At 43.7% G+C, this 21,641-nt stretch overlaps 1 protein-coding gene across 3 annotated transcripts in view; it reads left to right on the top strand.

The window, feature by feature from the left end:
* The window catches only part of TMEM232 (transmembrane protein 232), a 286,864-nt gene that overhangs the window by 116,951 nt on the left and 148,272 nt on the right, over positions 1-21,641 (top strand). For all 3 annotated transcript variants that reach the window (XM_040420202.1, XM_040420203.1, XM_040420204.1), the window contains one exon: positions 16,218-16,393. In XM_040420202.1, the coding sequence (XP_040276136.1) occupies positions 16,218-16,393 (176 nt within the window). The remainder of the gene's footprint in view (positions 1-16,217; positions 16,394-21,641) is intronic.

Genomic DNA, 21,641 nt, shown 5'->3' with positions numbered 1-21,641 from the left:
TAGCCGAAAATGAGTAAAATGCAATCATTAACAACATTTGCCTCCGAAGGTGTACATAGCTTTTAAATAAATTTAGGCAGTAAACCTTTTTACAAAGACAGAAATATAGTGGCAAATCTGGGGGAGCTGCTCAACCCCTAACACTGTAGCGTGTTTTTCATTGGGGGAGCAGCCCCACCGCATGTGGACCACAGCAAACGACTATCCCCAGCAAAAAAATTGCATACGGTGGAGGATGTCGGCGCAGTCCACATGCACCACAAAGGCATCCTACACAAAACGGAGCATTGTGTGGATGAAAATATAATCATATAAATCACAGAAAAAATGCACCAAACGGATATGCCACTGACTATACTGGCTAGTCATAAATGCAGATATTAAAAGCTGAGACTTTTGCCAATATATTCCTGTCAGGAAAATATCGGAGCCCATCATGCACCACGTCACGGTCACTCAGCATGGCAAGGGGTCCTACCACTACGCTAACTATGGTGTGAACAAGGTCTGAAGGTGATGTAATCCAACTCACAGCCAAGCTTCCACACAGCTGCTCCCCCAATGAAAAACACGCTACAGTGTTAGGGGTTGAGCAGCTCCCCCAGATTTCCCACTATATTTCTGTGTTTGTGTCTTGTTTTATATGTAGTGTATGTGCCTTTACCTGGCATTCAAACACTCTTTTGCACCTGGAAACCTCCATCACATGGTCTGATATGGGTGTGGTTTACAGGCTTGCTTTGTTCACATTGCACTAGTTGTCCTGCTATGCGTTTGTGTGGAAGCCTGGCTGCGAGCTGGATTTCATCACCTTCAGACAGTGTTCACACCATAGTTAGCGTAGTGGTAGGACCCCTTGCCATGCTGAGTGACCGTGACGTGGTGCATGATGGGCTCCGATATTTTCCTGACAGGAATATATTGGCGAAAGTCTCAGCTTTTAATATCTGCATTTATGACTAGCCAGTATAGTCAGCGGCATATCCGTTTGGTGCATTTTTTCTGTGAGTAAACCTTTTTAATAGAAATTATTTAACCATAACTGGAAGCTCTATAAATACTCCAACAGAACACAGGATGACCATTATAGTTTAGCCATGGGGAGTTACTTTGAATAAAATACACATACTGTACTTCTATTGAAATTCAATTGTTGAAGAATAAAGACAAAGGGGCTCATTATTACAAATGTGCCAGAGTGCAGTGGACCCGTCCTTCCACCATGGTCTGCCCGTTGTTTTAAAAAGTGGTGAGAGCAACAGAGAAATGTAAAATGTTTTGTATCCCAGAAAACTGGTGTACAATTTTTTAAATGAGCCCCTAATTTTCTGTACTATAAGGCCTATGCTATATACCTATGAGTGAACTGGCATTGCTGTTAGTCAATCTAAAATCAGACTTTTACGTTAAAGTAAAATGTCAACTTTTTAGCACCATGTTGTTTTTAGGTCCATCATTCTGTGCTGATTAATTTCATTACCTAGAAATAAAACAAGTTTACTGGCAATGTTACTTAAAAATGTTGTGAGTATGCTGCAAGGAAGGTCAGTGCCGCAATGACAAATTTAAGAAGTAAAAGAAGAATTTCTGCTCTTACTCTCTGACTTCACCTAAGACTAGAAGCAGGGTTCTACCAGATCGGAGAGGCGGTTACATCATGCTAGCTTACAGCTAAAGGAGCTGTTGTGGACCAAAAATCCAACGCGTTTCGAAAGGATCAGCTTTCTTCCCCAGGGATAGGGCCCTCTTGCTTGTGTTTCTCCTTAAGGGGACCCTATCTCTGAGAAAGAAAGACGATCCTTTCGAAATGCGATGGATTTTTGGTCCACAACAGCTCCTGTAGCTGTAAGCTAGCGTGATGTCACCGGCGCTCCCATCTGGAATGCAAGTTTTTTTGACTAGGAAACTTCCTGCTGGGAGGGGCAAGTTTTCCAACTACACAGCCTGACTGCTTCCCCCAGACTGGAGGATCGGGACAACTATCAAGTTTTCACCACTACACCAACATCGCAGACTCTGCTCTACCTCAAGTACAGTTAGGCGTGACGGTGTCACATATAGATACTACAGCAGATGTGGTAGAACCCCCACTTCTAGTCATTGGTACTTAGGTGCAGTCAGAGAATAAGCTCAGGAATTCTTCTTTTAATTTCATCACCTGTTTTAGCTTTATATGGTTACATAGTTACATAGTTTGAAAAAAGACTAAATACCATCAATTTATAACCCTCAATGCCATTTCTTATTAGATAAACATCTAGCACTTTTTTTATTTTTTTATTACATAGTATCTGCCATTACTACTTCTGGGGGTAGGGCATTCCCTAGTTTGACTGCTCTAACTGTAAAGAATTCTTTCCTTTATTGATATCTAAATCACCTTTCCTCCAGACTTAAAGATGTCCCCTGGACCTATGTAAAGCCTATGGAACAAAAAATCCTTGCAAAATTCTGTATCTAAATACGGGACAGTATTGTTCAGCACGAGGAGACGCAAGGGTGTTGTAACTAATTAGTGCATAAGGTACATAGCAATTCCCCTTGATACAGCAGCTCCTATGGCTTGCTGTCCCCTATTGAGAAGCTGTTACGATGTATCCTTCTAGCTGTCATTCAGACACTATTTATGGCAGCTAGCAAGGTTAGTTCACAGCAAGTGTGTGCTGTATTCCAGCCTACCTGGAGGTAAATAAGCCACTATATTCCTCCAACAGGATACACTGCACTTAGTTTTGGTGTGGGAGAGACAAGCTCCGTTATTTTTATGAGCCACTCTTCCATACTTGAGCCTGATACATGTGCTTCTATTGGCAGGTAGCCATATCTTTTAGATTATCTCCTAATAAAGTATATTTTAAAGCATTCCATTCAGGCAGTTAACCCTACATAGTTACATAGGTTGAAAAAAGACTCAATTCCATCAATTTATAACCCTCAATGCCATTTCTTATTAGATAAACATCTAGCACTTTTTTTTATTTTTTTTATTACATAGTATCTGCCATTACTACTTCTGGGGGTAGGGCATTCCCTAGTTTGACTACTCTAACTGTTAAGAATTCTTTCCTTTATTGATATCTAAATCACCTTTCCTCCAGACTTAAAGATGTCCCCTGGACCTGTGTAAAGTCTATGGAACAAATAAATCCTGGCAAAATCCTGTATCTACTGTACTATGTGGAGCTTACTGTATACAGCTCTAGCATTCTCTGCCACACGCAGTGACGAGACACAACGAGGAGTCATTAAAGGGCTTCTGTCACCCCACTAAGCAGATTTTTTTTTTTGTGTACTTATAATCCCTATCCTGCGATATTGCTATACCTTATGTTATTAATAATTTTCGTTCAGTAGATTTTGCAAAAAACGTACTTTTATGATATGCTAATTACCTTTCTACCAGCAAGTAGGGCGTCTACTTGCTGGTAGCAGCCGCAGAAAACCACCCCCTCCTTCTGTTGATTGACAGGGCCAGCCGGGATCTCCTCCTCCGGCCAGCCCTGTCAGCATTTCAAAAATCGCGCGCCTGTGTTGATTCGGCGCAGGCGCTCTGAGATAAGGAGGCTCGCCTCCTCAGCACTCCCTCAGTGCGCCTGCGCCGATGACGTCTTCTCTTTCGGTGACGTCATCGGCGCAGGCGCACTGAGGGAGTGCTGAGGAGCTCCGTCGTCGGGGCTCTATGCCGGAAGAATCCTGATCAGGATTATCCTAATGCATTCTGAATGGAGAGAAATCCGTTCAGGATGCATCAGGATGTCTTCAGTTCCGGAACGGAATGTTTTTTGGCCGGAGAAAATACTGCAGCATGCTGCGCTTTTTGCTCCGGCCAAAAATCCGGAACACTTGCCGCAAGGCCGGATCCGGAATTAATGCACATTGAAAGGCATTGATCCGGATCCGGCCTTAAGCTAAACGTCGTTTCGGCGCATTGCCGCATCCGACATTTAGCTTTTTCAGAGTGGTTACCATGGCTGCCGGGACGCTAAAGTCCTGGCAGCCATGGTAAAGTGTAGCGGGGAGCGGGGGAGCAGTGTACTTACAGTCCGTGCGGCTCCCCGGGCGCTCCAGAGTGACGTCAGGGCGCCCCAAGCTCATGGATCATGTGATCACATGGATCACGTCATCCATGCGCATGGGGCGCTCTGACGTCACTCTGGAGCGCCCGGGGAGCCGCACGGACTGTAAGTACACTGCTCCCCCGCTCCTCACTACTACTATGGCAACCAGGACTTTAATAGCGTCCTGGGTGCCATAGTAACACTGAACGCATTTGGAAGACGGTTCCGTCTTCAAATGCTTTCAGTACACTTGCGTTTTTCCGGATCCGGAGTGTAATTCCGGCAAGTGGAGTACACGCCGGATCCGGACAACGCAAGTGTGAAAGAGGCCTTAGTTGCATATTAGAATAGAGTTCATTTCCTGTGAAAGTCTAAGGGAGCGTTAGTGAGACCGATGGAGGAAGAAGCAAATGCTCTTTGGTTGGGTGATTGCATCTGTTATGCAGCACTTACCATTGTTGTTTGTGGGCACCACATCTCCCTGTGTAAACAGGGATGCGCTGCCGCTAAACAATGAATCTGTAGGAGGAAGAATAATCACAGTGGTGATTGTTCATCCCTATACAAAGGGAATAATGGCTGCATGTGAATGAAGCTGAAACAGTGGGCAATCATTGGGAATGGACTTTTTTTTTTTCTGATATCAAACTATTTGCATAGACACATAGCTGTGACCCACCTGATTAAAACACAGTTTTTAATTTATTGATCTGAGGCACAGTTCCTAGGTTATGATACGTTTTCCTAATATGCAAATTAGGCATTTGGTGCAATGAGGGTATAATCATTGCTCCTGTTGCACCCAAGCTCATTTCTGTGGCCAGGCCAACCATCACTGTTTGGATTGACAGGGCTAAGCAGTGGCAAAAAAAAGTGAGGGAGGGGCTGACCCCAGAAAGGAGTGTTGCTTGGGATCAGGGCCGGCCTTAGGTGTCCAGGCGCCCTGTGCGAGCTAACCTTGTGGCGCCCCCCCCCCCCCAAAAAAAAAAACACTGCTTGTTGCTGGCATCATGGCATAGGCTGGCTGACTATCCAACCAAGTAGTTACCAGCCCACACACCCCAAAGGCCGGTGTAATGTTATACTTCCCTACTTCGTGAGATTTCCCTACCCTCGTCACTTCCAGTCGCACCGGACATGACGTGAGGAGGCGCACAACGTCAGGTTAGGGAAGTTTCACAGCAGAGTGCGCATGCGCCAGGAGTCTCGCCGGCGGTTAGGGTAGGGAAAAACTATGGGCCAGTGCGCAGGCGCAGTGATCGGATGGATATTCTCAGCTGAACACCGGCCGACACTGCGCATGCACCGGGAGCCTCACCAGCGGTTAGGGAAGGGAAAAATTACGTACGAGCCAGTGCTTTTTCCCTACCCTAACCGCTGGTGAGGCTCCCAGCGCATGCGCAGTGTCGGCCGGTGTCCTGCTGAGAACATCCATCCGATCACCGCACCTGTGCACTGGCCCATAATTTTTCCCTACCCTAACCGCCGGCGAGGCTCCCAGCGCATGCGCACTCTGCTGTGAAATTTCCCTAACCCATCGTTGTGCGCAGTGCGCCCCCCCAATATAATAAACATTGGTGGCACAGTGCGACTCCCCCAACACCCCAGTATAATAAACATTGGTGGCGCAGTGCGCCCCCCCAACACCCCAGTATAATAAACATTGGTGGCGCAGTGCGCCCCCCCAACACCCCAGTATAATAAACATTGGTGGCACAGTGCGCCCCCCCCAACACCCCAGTATAATAAACATTGGTGGCGCAGTGCGCCCCCCCCCAACACCCCAGTATAATAAACATTGGTGGCGCAGTGCGTCCTCCCCCAACACCCCAGTATAATAAACATTGGTGGCGCAGTGTGCCCCCCCAACACCCCAGTATAATAAACATTGGTGGCGCAGTGCGCCCCCCCAACACCCCAGTATAATAAACATTGGTGGCGCAGTGCGCCCCCCCCAACACCCCAGTATAATAAACATTGGTGGCACAGTGCGCCCCCCCCAACACCCCAGTATAATAAACATTGGTGGCGCAGTGCACCCCCCCAACACCCCAGTATAATAAACATTGGTGGCGCAGTGCGCCCCCCCAACACACCAGTATAATAAACATTGGTGGCGCAGTGCGCCCCCCCCAACACCCCAGTATAATAAACATTGGTGGCACAGTGCGCCCCCCCCAACACCCCAGTATAATAAACATTGGTGGCGCAGTGCGCCCCCCCCAACACCCCAGTATAATAAAAATTGGTGGCACAGTGCGCCCCCCCCAACACCCCAGTATAATAAACATTGGTGGCGCAGTGCGCCCCCCCAACACCCCAGTATAATAAACATTGGTGGCGCAGTGCGCCCCCCCAACACCCCAGTATAATAAACATTGGCGCAGTGCGCCCCCCCTCAATATAATAAACATTGGTGGCGCAGTGGGCAGTGCCAATGAGGGTTAAAAAATAAAAAAATAATTAACTCACCTCCTCCAATAGATCGTCTTCTGTTCTTTCTTTATGACCTGTCAAAGGACCTGTGGTGACATCACTGTGCTCATCACATGATACATCACATGATCCATCTCCATGGTAATGGGTCATGTGATGAGCTCAGTGACGTCACCACAGGTCCTGAAGAAAGACCGGCAGCTACGCAATCAACTGGAGGAGGTGAGTTAATTTTTTTAAATTATTTTTTAACCCTCATTGGCACTTCCCACTGAGCCACCAATGTTTCTTATACTGGGGGGGGCGCACTGAGCCACCAACGTTTCTTATACTGGGGGGGGCGCACTGAGCCACCAACGTTTCTTATACTAGGGTGTTTGGGGGGGGGGGGGGCACTGTGCCACCAACGTTTCTTATACAAATACAGGAGGCGGGTGTCGGAATCAAATAGCCGGCACCCGACCTCTGTGACAGGGAGCTGCGATCAGCGGCAGTTAACCCCTCAGGTACCGCACACAGAGGTGGGTGCAGGCTATTTGATTCCAGCACCCGCCTCCTGTATTTGTATTACAGGTCAGTTTTCTTCATTGGTGGCGCAGTGGCCACAGCCCCTCCCCTCCTCCTCCTGTCTCTCTTCTTATTGGCAGCGGCGGGGGCAGCAGGCAGGTCAGACAGGGGAGGGGGAGATGGAGGGGGCGCCCCGAGGGAGAACACAAGTGCAGCCTCGCCTGCCACAGATTACATTGCGAGCTGTCGGCCGCCCAGCGCCCCTGTTACTATGGCGCCCTGTGCAGCCGCACAGCCCGCACACCCCAAAGGCCGGCCCTGCTTGGGATTGGAGCCTCCGATCAACAAAAGAAAAACTGTGTTTTAATCAGGTGAACCACATGTCACGACCATGGTCATGGTCGTGACTCCCGGACCCGCAGGCATTTGCCTGCGGTTTGGTCTATTGTCAACCACATGGTGAGGGCTCCTTGTATGTTGCCTCACGTGTGGTTGCCGCTGGCAACATGTTTGTACTTGGCAGTATAGCAGCCTGAGCTGTTGCTAGGCAGCTTGCTGTCAAGTGCATGCGGTTACACCTGGCAACCTGTCTTTGTAGGTGTGCCTTTTATTTGTATGGTGTGCACTTTCTATGTCTGGTGTGCACAAGGTTTATGTACAGTCGTGGCCAAAAGTTTTGAGAATTACAAAAATATTAGTTTTCACAAAGTTTGCTGCTAAACTGCTTTTAGATCTTTGTTTCAGTTGTTTCTGTGATGTAGTGAAATATAATTACACACTTCATACGTTTTAAAGGCTTTTATCGACAATTACATGACATTTATGCAAAGAGTCAGTATCTGCAGTGTTGGCCCTTCTTTTTCAGGACCTTTGCAATTCGACTGGGCATGCTCTCAATCAACTTCTGGGCCAATTCCTGACTGATAGCAACCCATTCTTTCATAATCACTTCTTGGAGTTTGTCAGAATTAGTGGGTTTTTTTTTGTCCACCCGCCTCTTGAGGATTGACCACAAGTTCTCAATGGGATTAAGATCTGGGGAGTTTCCAGGCCATGGACCCAAAATGTCAACGTTTTGGTCCCCAAGCCACTTAGTTATCACTTTTGCCTTATGGCACGGTGCTCCATCATGCTGGAAAATGCATTGTTCTTCACCAAACTGTTGTTGGATTGTTGGAAGAAGCTGCTGTTGGAGGGTGTTTTGGTACCATTCTTTATTCATGGCTGTGTTTTTGGGAAAAATTATGAGTGAGCCCACTCCCTTGGATGAGAAGCAACCCCACACATGAATGGTCTCAGGATGCTTTACTGTTGGTATGACACAGGACTGATGGTAGCGCTCACCTTTTCTTCTCCGGACAAGCCTTTTTCCAGATGCCCCAAACAATCGGAAAGAGGCTTCATCAGAGAATATGACTTTGCCCCAGTCCTCAGCAGTCCATTCACCATACTTTCTGCAGAAGATCAATCTGTCCCTGATGTTTTTTTTGGAGAGAAGTGGCTTCTTTGCTGCCCTTCTTGACACCAGGCCATCTTCCAAAAGTCTTCACCTCACTGTGCGTGCAGATGCGCTCACACCTGCCTGCTGCCATTCCTGAGCAAGCTCTGCACTGGTGGCACTCCGATCCCGCAGCTGAATCCTCTTTAGGAGACGATCCTGGCGCTTGCTGGACTTTCTTGGACGCCCTGAAGCCTTCTTAAAAAAAGTTGAACCTCTTTCCTTGACGTTCTTGATGATCCTATAAATTGTTGATTGAGGTGCAATCTTAGTAGCCACAATATCCTTGCCTGTGAAGCCATTTTTATGCAACGCAATGATGGCTGCACGCGTTTCTTTGCAGGTCACCATGGTTAACAATGGAAGAACAATGATTTCAAGCATTTAACCCAATCAGCCTGACATAATGATCTCCAGCCTTGTGCTCGTCAACATTCTCACCTGAGTTAACAAGACGATTACTGAAATAATCTCAGCAGGTCCTTTAATGACAGCAATGAAATGCAGTGAAAAGATTTTTTTGGGATTAAGTTAATTTTAATGGCAAAGAAGCACTATGCAATTCATCTGATCACTCTTCATAACATTCTGGAGTATTTGCAAATTGCTATTATAAAAACTTAGGCCCCCTGCACACGATCAGGATTGCGTGCGGATTTTCCGCGCGGATTTGCGTGCGGAAAATCCGCACCGTAGGTCATGTCCATTGTATTCTATGAGAATTTGAAATTCTCAATGCACACGATGCGGATTTTTTCCGCGCGGATTTTGACCTGCGGTGCGGATTTTAAAATCCGCGACATGTCAATTAATTTTTTTTTTCCTGACCGGATTTTCTTCATTCACTTAGTGAAATCCGCATGCGGAAAATCCGCACCAAATCCGCACGCAAATCCGTATGCAAATCCGCACCAATTAATGCGGATTGACCGCACGGATTTGCCTGCGAACACCTGCGGATTTCAGTGCGGATTCTCCGCACATGAATCCTGATCGTGTGGTTAAGCAGCAACTTTTCCAATTTCCAATATTTATGTAATTCTCAAAACTTTTGGCCACGACTGTATGTGTGCACTGTGACACTTCCCTTCACTTGTGGCTGCCCATGGCAACGTGTGGTCTTGTGTACATGTGGTGGCAGTGTCTCAGCCTTCTGGCTATTCCCTTGGACATGGTTGCCATGCATGTCGTTGCCGGTGGTAACAGCTGCAGTGTGATGTTTGATTGTTCACTTCCCCTTTAAGTGGCTTTTTCCCTTGCCTGGTGTAGGAAGGGTTAACTCCCTTCTTAGTGTGTGAACACAGGGTGTGTGTGTGGGTGTGGCCACTTGGGGCTATTTAGCTCCTGCTGGATGCCAGACTCTGAGGTGTACTTCAGCCATGGTTAGCTGGAGTAGTTGTACTTGCGGGACAAGTTGTACTTTCCAACTCCACCATTTACTATTGCATAGAATGTAGTGGGAATTGGGAAAACAATTCCAAATGTGGGATAAATGGAATAAAACACAATTTTTCCAGTTTTATGTTCCTTTTTTTTTTTTTTACAGCGTTCATTATGCAGTAAAACTGACTTGTGATCTTTATTCTCCAAGTCAGTATGAATCCGGCGATAGCATATATGTATACTTTTCCTTGAATTTTGATGCTGAAAAAAATAAATATCTGTGCAGAGCTGTATGAGGGCTCAATTTTTGCAGGCAATCTGTACTTTGCATTGATACCATTCTAGGGCATGTACGAGAAGCGACCAAAAAATGGCAAATCAGCCATTGTGAGCCTTTTTTCGTTTCGCCTTTTTCCGAATGGGATTGATACTTTTATATTTTGATATTGTAAAAATCAAAGGTTTGAGCAGCTCTCACCTGCCGAGGATTCCATTGTTATAGCACGGAACAACTCCTTCACCCGAATCAGGAGAAATACGGAAGTATGAAGAAAAAGAGATTTTGTCCAGCTTGTGGTTGTGGTAATCCAAAGGCTTTTATTCGATAATCAATATAAAATCCAGGTACAAGAATGCAGGATGACCTGCATTCTTGTACCTGGATTTTATATTGATTATCGAATAAAAGCCTTTGGATTACCACAACCACAAGCTGGACAAAATCTCTTTTTCTTCATACTTTTATATTTTGATAGTACAAGCGTTTACGCACGCAGTGATACCCATGATGTGTATAAATATTAATTTTTTGCATTTTTTTATTTTCATTTTGGGGAAAGGGCGGTGATTTGAAGTTTTATATTTTTTTAATTTTTTTATCTGTAAAAACTTTATTAATTCCTATTACAGGCAAGGGCTCCATAGGAAAGACTGTGCAGCAGCCTTGTGTCATAGACTATGACAAGCTCCGGCTCCTCCGATCGCCGCACGGGGGGCCAGAGCATAACCGGAAGTGCGTGCTTTCGGTTTCTAGGGCACTCAGATACAGTGGTCAGATTTGACCACGGCATCTGAGGGGTTAAATGTCTGCGATCAGTATTACCGCCAGTCGCGGACATTAGCTGCGAGTGTCTGCAGAGCGGGGGAGCCATCTTTAAAGACCCAACATGTGACGTTTCATTACATCACATGTCGTGAAGGGGTTAAAACAGGATACACAAACTTCAACAGAACCAGAACTATTTGCATAAACAAAATAATGATCCTGGCGCCGTAGCAATTAAGTAGAACAAATAAGCAGGATATTGATGCAATAAATCTTACTTTTATATTGCAATAATAAAATCAAATATATATTTTGTATTAGGAGATGAATAGAATATATTAAATTCTATACATCATTGCACACTATGTACAATTAATATGTAGTGTTATTTAGGATATGTTTTGTATCATGGCAATGCAAAAATCCTTTACTTCAACTAGGTAACAGGATAAATCCATTAATCTACAGTATATAGTTTCTCCTGTAGTCAAGAATCGCCTACAAAACCACAAAAAAAAAATTAAAATGAAAAATTTGGAAAAGTAAAGTCCTCATAGTACAAAAGCAACTAAAAATATGCCACGTTAGAGAGAGCCAGAAAAGGATACTAATGTGTTTGTCCGTTGTTTGGAATCCAGGGTTGGTATACTGTATAAATGGAGCTGAACAGTGAACATTCAATGGGTTAGCTTTATAAATTGAACCTGGTCTGGTGATCAGCTGATCGTCTTGGGTCCATCTTCAGAAACCTGCTGACTATACACTTCCTCTACAATGCCAGCTCCAGGGAAAATGCAGTATTGTATGCCGACCATTCAGAGGAATGAATGGATGGTTCAGGTCAGGTCTGCCAGAGTGATAGAGGCTAGTCTTTGGTCTGGCTAACATATGGATGTCCCTAGCTGGCCACCTTGTTCTGTGATCTCACTATGGTTTTATAGGGCACAAGTAAAGGGATTGTCTTCATAAGACAACTCCTTTAAGGTTAAGGATCAGTTGGTAGGCACTAGTTCTCAAAAGTTACCATTAATCAGACTGCTTCCAAGTAATGATGGCTGCAGTATGTGTACAGCCAATAAGAGCAAAGATGCTTGAGAGTGGTTTTATTCAGATTCAATGAAAGCGACGCTAATACCAATTATAGCAAGTTTTTATACCAACAACCGTTTATCGGGCATGTGTGGGATGTTTGATGGGCATGGGTTCAGGGTCAGTGTGACCAAGGACCTTGTGGGTTCCTAGGGCCACGGAGGCAGCAATGCAGCAGCACATGCATCTTCTTCTGGATCTCTACAGGGAGTGCAGAATTATTAGGCAAGTTGTATTTTTGAGGATTAATTTTATTATTGAACAACAACCATGTTCTCAATGAACCCAAAAAACTCATTAATATCAAAGCTGAATATTTTTGGAAGTAGTTTTTAGTTTGTTTTTAGTTTTAGCTATTTTAGGGGGATATCTGTGTGTGCAGGTGACTATTACTGTGCATAATTATTAGGCAACTTAACAAAAAACAAATATATACCCATTTCAATTTATTTATTTTTACCAGTGAAACCAATATAACATCTCAACATTCACAAATATACATTTCTGACATTCAAAAACAAAACAAAAACAAATCAGTGACCAATATAGCCACCTTTCTTTGCAAGGACACTCAAAAGCCTGCCATCCATGGATTCTGTCAGTGTTTTGATCTGTTCACCATCAACATTGCGTGCAGCAGCAACCACAGCCTCCCAGACACTGTTCAGAGAGGTGTACTGTTTTCCCTCCTTGTAAATCTCACATTTGATGATGGACCACAGGTTCTCAATGGGGTTCAGATCAGGTGAACAAGGAGGCCATGTCATTAGATTTTCTTCTTTTATACCCTTTCTTGCCAGCCACGCTCCACAGCGTGGCTGGCAAGAAAGGGTATAAAAGAAGAAAATCTTGGACGCGTGTGATGGAGCATTGTCCTGCATGAAAATCATGTTTTTCTTGAAGGATGCAGACTTCTTCCTGTACCACTGCTTGAAGAAGGTGTCTTCCAGAAACTGGCAGTAGGACTGGGAGTTGAGCTTGACTCCATCCTCAACCCGAAAAGGCCCCACAAGCTCATCTTTGATGATACCAGCCCAAACCAGTACTCCATCTTGGCAGCTGCACGCTTGACTTTTCTCAGTTCATGGGCAGTTATTTTGCGCCTTGGTTTTTCCACACGCTTCTTGCGACCCTGTTGACTATTTTGAATGAAACGCTTGATTGTTCGATGATCACGCTTCAGAAGCTTTGCAATTTTAAGAGTGCTGCATCCCTCTGCAAGATATCTCACTATTTTTGACTTTTCTGAGCCTGTCAAGTCCTTCTTTTGACCCATTTTGCCAAAGGAAAGGAAGTTGCCTAATAATTATGCACACCTAATATAGGGTGTTGATGTCATTAGACCACACCCCTTCTCATTACAGAGATGCACATCACCTAATATGCTTAATTGGTAGTAGGCTTTCGAGCCTATACAGCTTGGAGTAAGACAACATGCATAAAGAGGATGATGTGGTCAAAATACTCATTTGCCTAATAATTCTGCACGCAGTGTATGTCCTCTAATCAGCCAGCACTGGATAGAATTGGCAGAGAATACCGTAAGTTTTAGTCATATATCACAGAAGACAAACACACAGACCCACCTACCATATTACATGTTAATTTATTTATTTGCTTCTTGATGTATAAAAATCTAAGTAAATCTGATTTCTATGAATATTTCAAGCATTACTGCTGGAGCAGCATTGTGTTTAGAATCACATTTCCCACAGAATAGTATAAAATGCATGCTTTTATTTTTGATATATAAATAATGGAGGAGCTTTAATATTAAAATATATAAACATGTTTGATATTAAAATATTCCTCTATATATGAGACAATAATCAGCTTTCATTGCCCCTGGCACCCTGACTGTGCACAATAGGATGGTCTATGATATTGCATTTGAACTGAGAAACCATAATTGTGCAAGACTATAGTTACTGAGAAAAATTATATATTTTTTTTTTATTGAATATTATATCACACTATCATGTTTCTCAGTCTTCACATATCATGTGGTATATGAATTATATGAAGGCGAACAACTGTTATGATGTCAATATTTATGCACACTTTTATAGGATGTGAGTGCATTTTTTTCCAAAATGAAACAAAAACAATAATATGTGTGAAAGTGTTCATATTTTCATTTTTTTGGGGGTACTAACTTTCTTTACGGAGAGTGCCTTAATTGGCGTGAGGAGACTTATAGGACATACATTTGCGATTGTAATCCTTTTAAATAGGACACCACGTCTTAAAAGCGGATTGGTGACAATTTTTTATTTATTATTGAATTGTACTCATTTTGAGCTAAAAATCTGTTTTTCAAGTGGTCTTTTTTTAACAATGAGGAGCTGTTTTCCCTGCACAGCTTTGAGTTTATTTACTAGCAGGATCTGTATTTTCTCTCTGCTCAATCAGGCAGGAAGCTGAGGGCTCTTTATCTCTGATCTCTGACCTTATAAACACCCATTATAGCTCAATTCTAATCTTACTGATAAGAATGTGGCTTAAATAAGTGTTTAGGACCTTTTAGTAATTTAGAGATAAGGGTTATTTGACGACCAGCACAAAGTGAAAGTACCATTCACACAGCTAGAAAAACTGTTAACTCTTTGTGACAGAATGGCTCAATATTTTTAATAAAGACCAATTGAAAAAAATGATTTTTAGCCCCCAGAAAATAATGAAAAAAATTGTCCCCAAAGGTGTACATAGCCTTTAAGATGGGAAGAGCACTTTAAATGAAGACTTAAGCAAATGTTGTTCTCTATTTAATAATCCACCCATACCGCATGTTCCGGTTTTGGGTTGTCCTCTTATATTTTAGATAAGGATAGATATTTTTTTTTACAGTGCATAATGTTAAAGGGAACCTGTCACATTGAACTTGCTGACTGAGCTGAGGCAGCATGTTGTAGAGCAGGAGGAGCTGAGCAAAATGGACAGGGACAGGTTCCTTTTAAGTGGCAGTTTTATATAAACAGGATACAACTTGACAACCATGACTGTTCTTGGGTTTCAGTATATGGTTGTCATCTTGTTAGAGTGATCAGTAATGTATATACAGGTAGTGTTACCTCCCTGTCGCTGCATGTAAAAAATGCCGGCACAGAAAATATGGCTTCCTTCATTCTGCTGCTTTTATTCATTTATACAGTACTAGGTGGTGAAATCAGTTAAGGCACTGTAACTGGGGCAATTAAAATTATCAACCCATAGGCTGGGTTCACATCATAAAAATAAAAAAAATATACAAAAAGCGAAGCCCACAGATACAGATACAAAAATATGTGCTTTATTAAATAACATGATTACATACATAAAGGACGTTATATTTCCAAAGAGGTAGCAGAAAGAAAAACCACCATCCCAGTGGTACACTAAGCTGTAAATAATAACATAATAAACGACACTTGTAAAGGTCTATATAACGTGGCAGAGTCTCATATATTACATGCAATCAATATCTCTGTGTAGGACGGTGATAGCAACAGCAGTCAGACCTGCTGATATCACAGAGACATGTAAAGCCCAAAGTGGGACCATAACATTTTGAAGACTGTTGACCATAAAAAGACAATGATAGCCATGTGTAGAGGAGCCTCACCAGAGAGGCTAGTGTATCCAAACCGAGATGGCGTTACCCCAACGCGCGTTTCGGCGTGCCTTCGCCAGGGGGTTCACATCATGTTTATGTCTCCGTTTGACGTATACGTTACAAAATAAAGGATACAAAAACGCAGCACACCATGTTCTTGCACAGTCCTGTAAAAAAAGTATATTTTTTTTTACAATGGTAAAAAAAATGGGTTTTTTTTGTTTGTTTTTTACAATGGAACTCTATGGTGAACGGATGCCACTGTTAAACGGATGAGAAAAAGGTGATGTGAACCCAACCTTACAAAGACTGTTCCTGATAATTGCCCAATGTAAATGTGTCAAGTGATCAAAGGAAGAAAAAAGGTCATTTGTTGACAGCACAACCCTTGTAATCAGGAGATACGTTGTCGCTTGTAATAGAAACGATTGGTCGTGTGAACGATCACATGTTGGGAATAATTGTTCGTAGGAATGTTCGTTCTCAAGTCACCCAGTGTCAAAGACCCTTAGACGAGCCTCAATTGATTTCCTAAATGGTTGATCAATGCTGAGTTCAACAAATTTCTTTTATAGTTAACTGTTTCTTTTTGTTTTTCTATCAATGCAGACCAATTCAAGTGGATTATCCATTACTGCACAGTTTACAACCTGGTGAAAATATGTCATGAGCTTCATTGGCATAACAGTAGAGATGGTCTGAGAATTGCAATATGTACATCACTGGACAAATGGAAGAGTGTGCAAAGTGACACCCGAGTCCTGGATGCTGAGAAGATAGCAGAGGTTTGTATGGAACACAATGACTCCATTGACACTATACATAATGTGGGAAATCGACATGAATAATTCTGGCTGTATTTTACAGCCTAGAAATGAAGTGGTAACTTCATGCAAATTGTTTTATCTACATGAAGCTATGAGACATGGGGGTTGCCAGCAATCCAGATACTTGACAGCCCCCTCCCCATTGACTTTTCTAGTGAAGTTGCTACATGGTTATTTCTCTTTTAGTTTAGAGCTGCAATGGACATGATAGCATGTTTTTCGGTAAAATCATGGACACAGACATTTTTCCATTGTTGAATTGGGGGTTACTAGAGCCAACCTGATGAAATGATTCTTGGGTCCTACCATATAGCTACAAATATTAGGGTATGTCCACCTGGGACATAAACAGTGGAGATTTTCTGGATGCAAACCTGTGGCAGCAAATCTACAGTGTTTATGTACCAGCACATTTTAAGAAAGTGGACATACTCTCACCTGTTATCTTTTTTTCAGGGTTTAACATACATGAACATTGCACAAAACTGCATTGAGCACTGATATACATCAATATTGTAGCCCATCAATACGAATCATTTGGGTCTGAACTCCAGGTCCCCCACCAATTATTACAATTAAAGGAGCTCCTGTGTACCTGCAAGTCATGGACGTTCCGTTTTTTTTGTTTACATAGACACAGTGGCTCCTCCCATTTTTAGTTTTTGTTTACATAGATGCAGTGGCTCCTCCATAAGACGTCTGTGTTGAACACTGCATCTTGTCCCATTTAAAGGGGTTGTCTGGGTTCAGAGCTGAACCCGGACATATCTCCGTTTTCACCCAGGCAGCCCCTCTGAGATGAACATCGGAGCATTTCATTCTCAAATCGGACAGGGCAAAGGCTTTTTCTGGAGATCCGGTGACGTACCGCGCTCTCCATGGGTAAAGCTAGGCGGAGGCTTCCGCCCAGCAGTGAGCCCGGTGACATCTCCAACACTAATGGGCAGGCTTTAGCGCTGCCCTAGCCTGTAAAATGGCTAAAGCCCGCCCATCAGTTCCAGTGATGTCACAAGCAACACTGCTAGGGGGAAGCCTCCGCCTAGCAGTGTAAAAAATATAAACAGCATGAAATGCTCCAATGCTCATATAAGAGGGCCAGCCTGGATGAAAATGGGGATATGTCTGGGTTCAGCTCTGAACCCGGACAACCCCTTTAAGTGAAAAAGCACAGATAGCCATGTGTACATGGATGAAGGGGATGCAAAACTCATAGAAGCGCAATGTCCCCTTTAGTATGATGAGTGTCATGAGCACTGGACCCCACTAAACAAATATTTATGGCCTAAATTCCAATAGCAATTGATATGTTGTGCAGGCAGCAAGATGATAAATTCAGATACACAACAATATAGAGGAATGGATGAAAGCAGATGTTACCTGCAGTCCTATGTAACATCACAGATCACACAGTTATAACTCTCTGAGTACAGATAATGTAGTAGATGTCACCTGCAGTCCTATGTAAAACCACAGATAACACACAGTGATACTTCTTTGAGTACAGATAATGTAGTTCACGTTACCTGAAATCCTAAGTAACACTGAAGAGTACAGATAATGTAGTAGATGCTACCTGACACTAAACTGTTTGAAGGAACCCCCTCCTCCACCACCCATACACTGACTGAGGGGGTGTGCTATTGTTATATGGGGGTGACAGTAGAGTCCTGGGGGGGGGGGTATTTTTATACCCAACCCCATTCCCATGTACGTTGTGTCCTCCTAAGGCTGAGCCCCTCTAATGTGCTGCAGACAGGGCCATCCAGTCACAGCCAGCTCTAGACTGTGTGCTGGGCTGACGCCATGAATTCCTTGAGGGGAAAACAAGCTTAGCACTGATTGGCTGAGGCTTAATTTTGAGATCAGTGTAGATTTCCTGGCTCCGGGCAGCAGTAATTCTTATGACTGTCTTCACCCTCTGTCACTCACCTTATTGCAGAGAGTGAAGAAGCAGAGTGTCAATGACACCCAGGAATGTCAGATGTCAGTGGGCCCATCGGAGGATCCTCCAGTCCTCAGGTGGGCCAGTTCAACACTTCTTTTTTCCATAGAGAATCAGTGATGTTGAAATGTTGTGACAGGGTGACCATGTGAATGTGGAGCTTAAAGAGGACCTTTCATCTGGCAAAAAATTGTGAACTAAGTGTCATGATCTGTACTGCGGCGCCCAGGGATCTCACTGCATTTTTATCCCTGGCGCCGCTCCATTCTCCTGCTATGCCCTCAGGTATGTTCGGTCACTTGGTTACAGTAGGCGGAGACTTAGGGGACTTGGTTATAGTAGGATTAGACTGCCCTTGTTCTCCTGGGCTTCTCCTTCTCCTAGGCTGTAGCACTGGCCAATCGCAGTGCAGAGCTCACAGCCTGGGAGTTTTTTTCTGTATATATCATGATACTTAGTTCACAATGTTTTGCCAGATGAAAGGTCCTCTTTAAGCCTTAAATGCATTTTATTGGACTTAAATTGATGGCCTTTGTTTAGGATACTCCAAGTCAATCACACTTCTGTGAAATGAAACTGTCCACTTAGGAAGCAACACTGAGTGACAATCAATTTCACATGCTGTTGTGCAAATGGAATAGACAACAGGTGGAAATTATAGGCAATTAGCAAGACACCCCCAATAAAGGAGTGGTTCTGCAGGTGGTGACCACAGATCACTTCTCAGTTCCTATGCTTCCTGGCTGATGTTTTGGTCACTTTTGAATGCTGGCGGTGCTTTCACTCTAGTGGTAGCATGAGACGGAGTCTACAACCCACACAAGTGGCTCAGGTAGTGCAGCTTATCCAGGATGGCACATCAATGCGAGCTGTGGCAAGAAGGTTTGCTGTGTCTGTCAGCGTAGTGTCCAGAGCATGGAGGCACTACCACGAGACGGGCCAGTACATCAGGAGACGTGGAGGAGGCCGTAGGAGGGCAACAAGCCAGCAGCAGGACCGCTACCTCCGCCTTTGTGCAAGGAGGAACAGGAGGAGCACTGCCAGAGCCCTGCAAAATGACCTCCAGCAGGCCACAAATGTGCATGTGTCTGCTCAAACGGTCAGAAACAGACTCCATGAGGGTGATATGAGGGCCCGACGTCCACAGGTGGGGGTTGTGCTTACAGCCCAACACCGTGCAGGATGTTTGGCATTTTCCAGAGAACACCAATATTGGCAAATTCGCCAATGGCGCCCTGTGCTCTTCACAGATGAAAGCAGGTTCACACTGAGCACATGTGACAGAGTCTTGAGACGCCGTGGAGAACGTTCTGCTGCCTGCAACATCCTCCAGCATGACCGGTTTGGCATTGGGTCAGTAATGGTGTGGGGTGGCATTTCTTTGGAGGGCCGCACAGCCCTCCATGTGCTCGCCAGAGGTAGCCTGACTGCCATTAGGTACCGAGATGAGATCCTCAGACCGCTTGTGAGACCATATGCTGGTGCGGTTGGCCCTGGGTTCCTCCTAATGCAAGACAATGCTAGACCTCATGTGGCTGGAGTGTGTCAGCAGTTCCTGCAAGACGAAGGCATTGATGGTATGGACTGGCCCGCCCGTTCCCCAGACCTGAATCCAATTGAGCACATCTGGGACATCATGTCTCGCTCTATCCACCAACGTCACGTTGCACCACAGACTGTCCAGGAGTTGGCAAATGCTTTAGTCCAGGTCTGGGAAGAGATCCCTCAGGAGACCGTCCGCCACCTCATCAGGAGCATGCACGGGCGTTGTAGGGAGGTTATACAGGCACTTGGAGGCCACACACACTACTGAGCCTCATTTTGACTTGTTTTAAGGACATTACATCTAAGTTGGATCAGCCTGTAGTGTGTTTTTCCACTTTAATTTTGAGGGTGACTCCAAATCCAGACCTCCATGGGTTGAAAAATTAGATTTCCATTTTTGTATTTTTGTGTGATTTTGTTGTCAGCACATTCAACTATGTAAAGAACAAAGTATTTCAGAAGAATATTTAATTAATTCAGATCTAGGATGTGTTATTTTTGTGTTCCCTTTTTTTTTTGAGCAGTGTATATTTCATGTCAAACAGCCAATTTCTGTGTCCAGTCCACACACAATGTCTTGTGCTGTGTGTAGATTAGTTTACAAAAATTGCTAAATATTACAACAGTCTACTCCTGTCATGCTGTGCTGAAAATGCTCCTAATGCTTCAGAAAGGTAAAAAAAAATATCGAACAGAAGAGAAAAGCATGCCATTTTTCTGAGCAATAAAAGTTTATGAAAAATAGTGTATAATGCAGAAAATGATACGCAATCATTTGAGCTAGACTCCTTTGTTTAATCAATTTAACAGCATATGTTGGCAAAACTCTGCACTTCCACTGAACATTACCACCCTCAACCATCTGCTGCTGTATCTAAATAATTTATATGTAGCATTAATCAGATTGTATTTTTAGACACCGCAGATGCTATGAATGTAACTTTGTTAATTTAGAAAAATAGTTGGCTTCTGAGAGACATTAACGAAATATTGAATTACTTAGCCTTTTATGCTGCATAAATTTTCTCATTTTAATGTATAAATAGTACAGATTGACAAGACAATCCAAATTAATAGCAGGATACATTAGTCCAGGCAGACAATTAAGTTATTAGAAACAATGAATTTATTTGGTAAATTTTCCTTTAATGATATGATAATGAAACATTTATCACTCTATTGCTGTGTTAACACTCTCCTATTGTCTAGTAGTGAAGAAGAGAGCTAATAAAATAAAACTAACAATAAAAAACAAGCCGCTGTACACAATTTGCCAGATATAGATGATGCAGTGCAAGGGCAGTGGGCTTAATGAATGGTTGTCCTCTTCTCTTATATTGATAGTCTATCTACAGGAAAAGTCATGAAAATCAGACTGGTGGGGGTTTGACAACCCTCACCCTGCCAGTCAGATGTTTGAGAGTAGTTCTGGAGCTGGAAGTAGGCATAACAACTACATAGCTATTTCTTTTATTTAGAAGAATGCTCCCATTCACTTCAGTGGATACAGTACTACACTAACCAGCTCTGTCCACTACGCTGTGCCGCCTGATGCCAGCAGAGCTACTCCTGAACTGCTGGTCTTGGAACCCTACTGATCAGATATGGATGGCCTATCCTGAGGATAGGCCAACAATATAGTCCTTATGCACACGACTGTATATTTCGTCTGCATCCAATCTGCAATTTTTGCGCACGGTCCCATTTATGTCTATGGTG

This window comes from Bufo bufo, chromosome 2 (genome assembly GCF_905171765.1).
Source record: "Bufo bufo chromosome 2, aBufBuf1.1, whole genome shotgun sequence".
Classification (NCBI taxonomy): domain Eukaryota; kingdom Metazoa; phylum Chordata; class Amphibia; order Anura; family Bufonidae; genus Bufo; species Bufo bufo.
The sequence above is the reverse complement of the archived record's forward strand: the minus strand, read 5'-3'. Positions and strand labels throughout refer to the sequence as shown.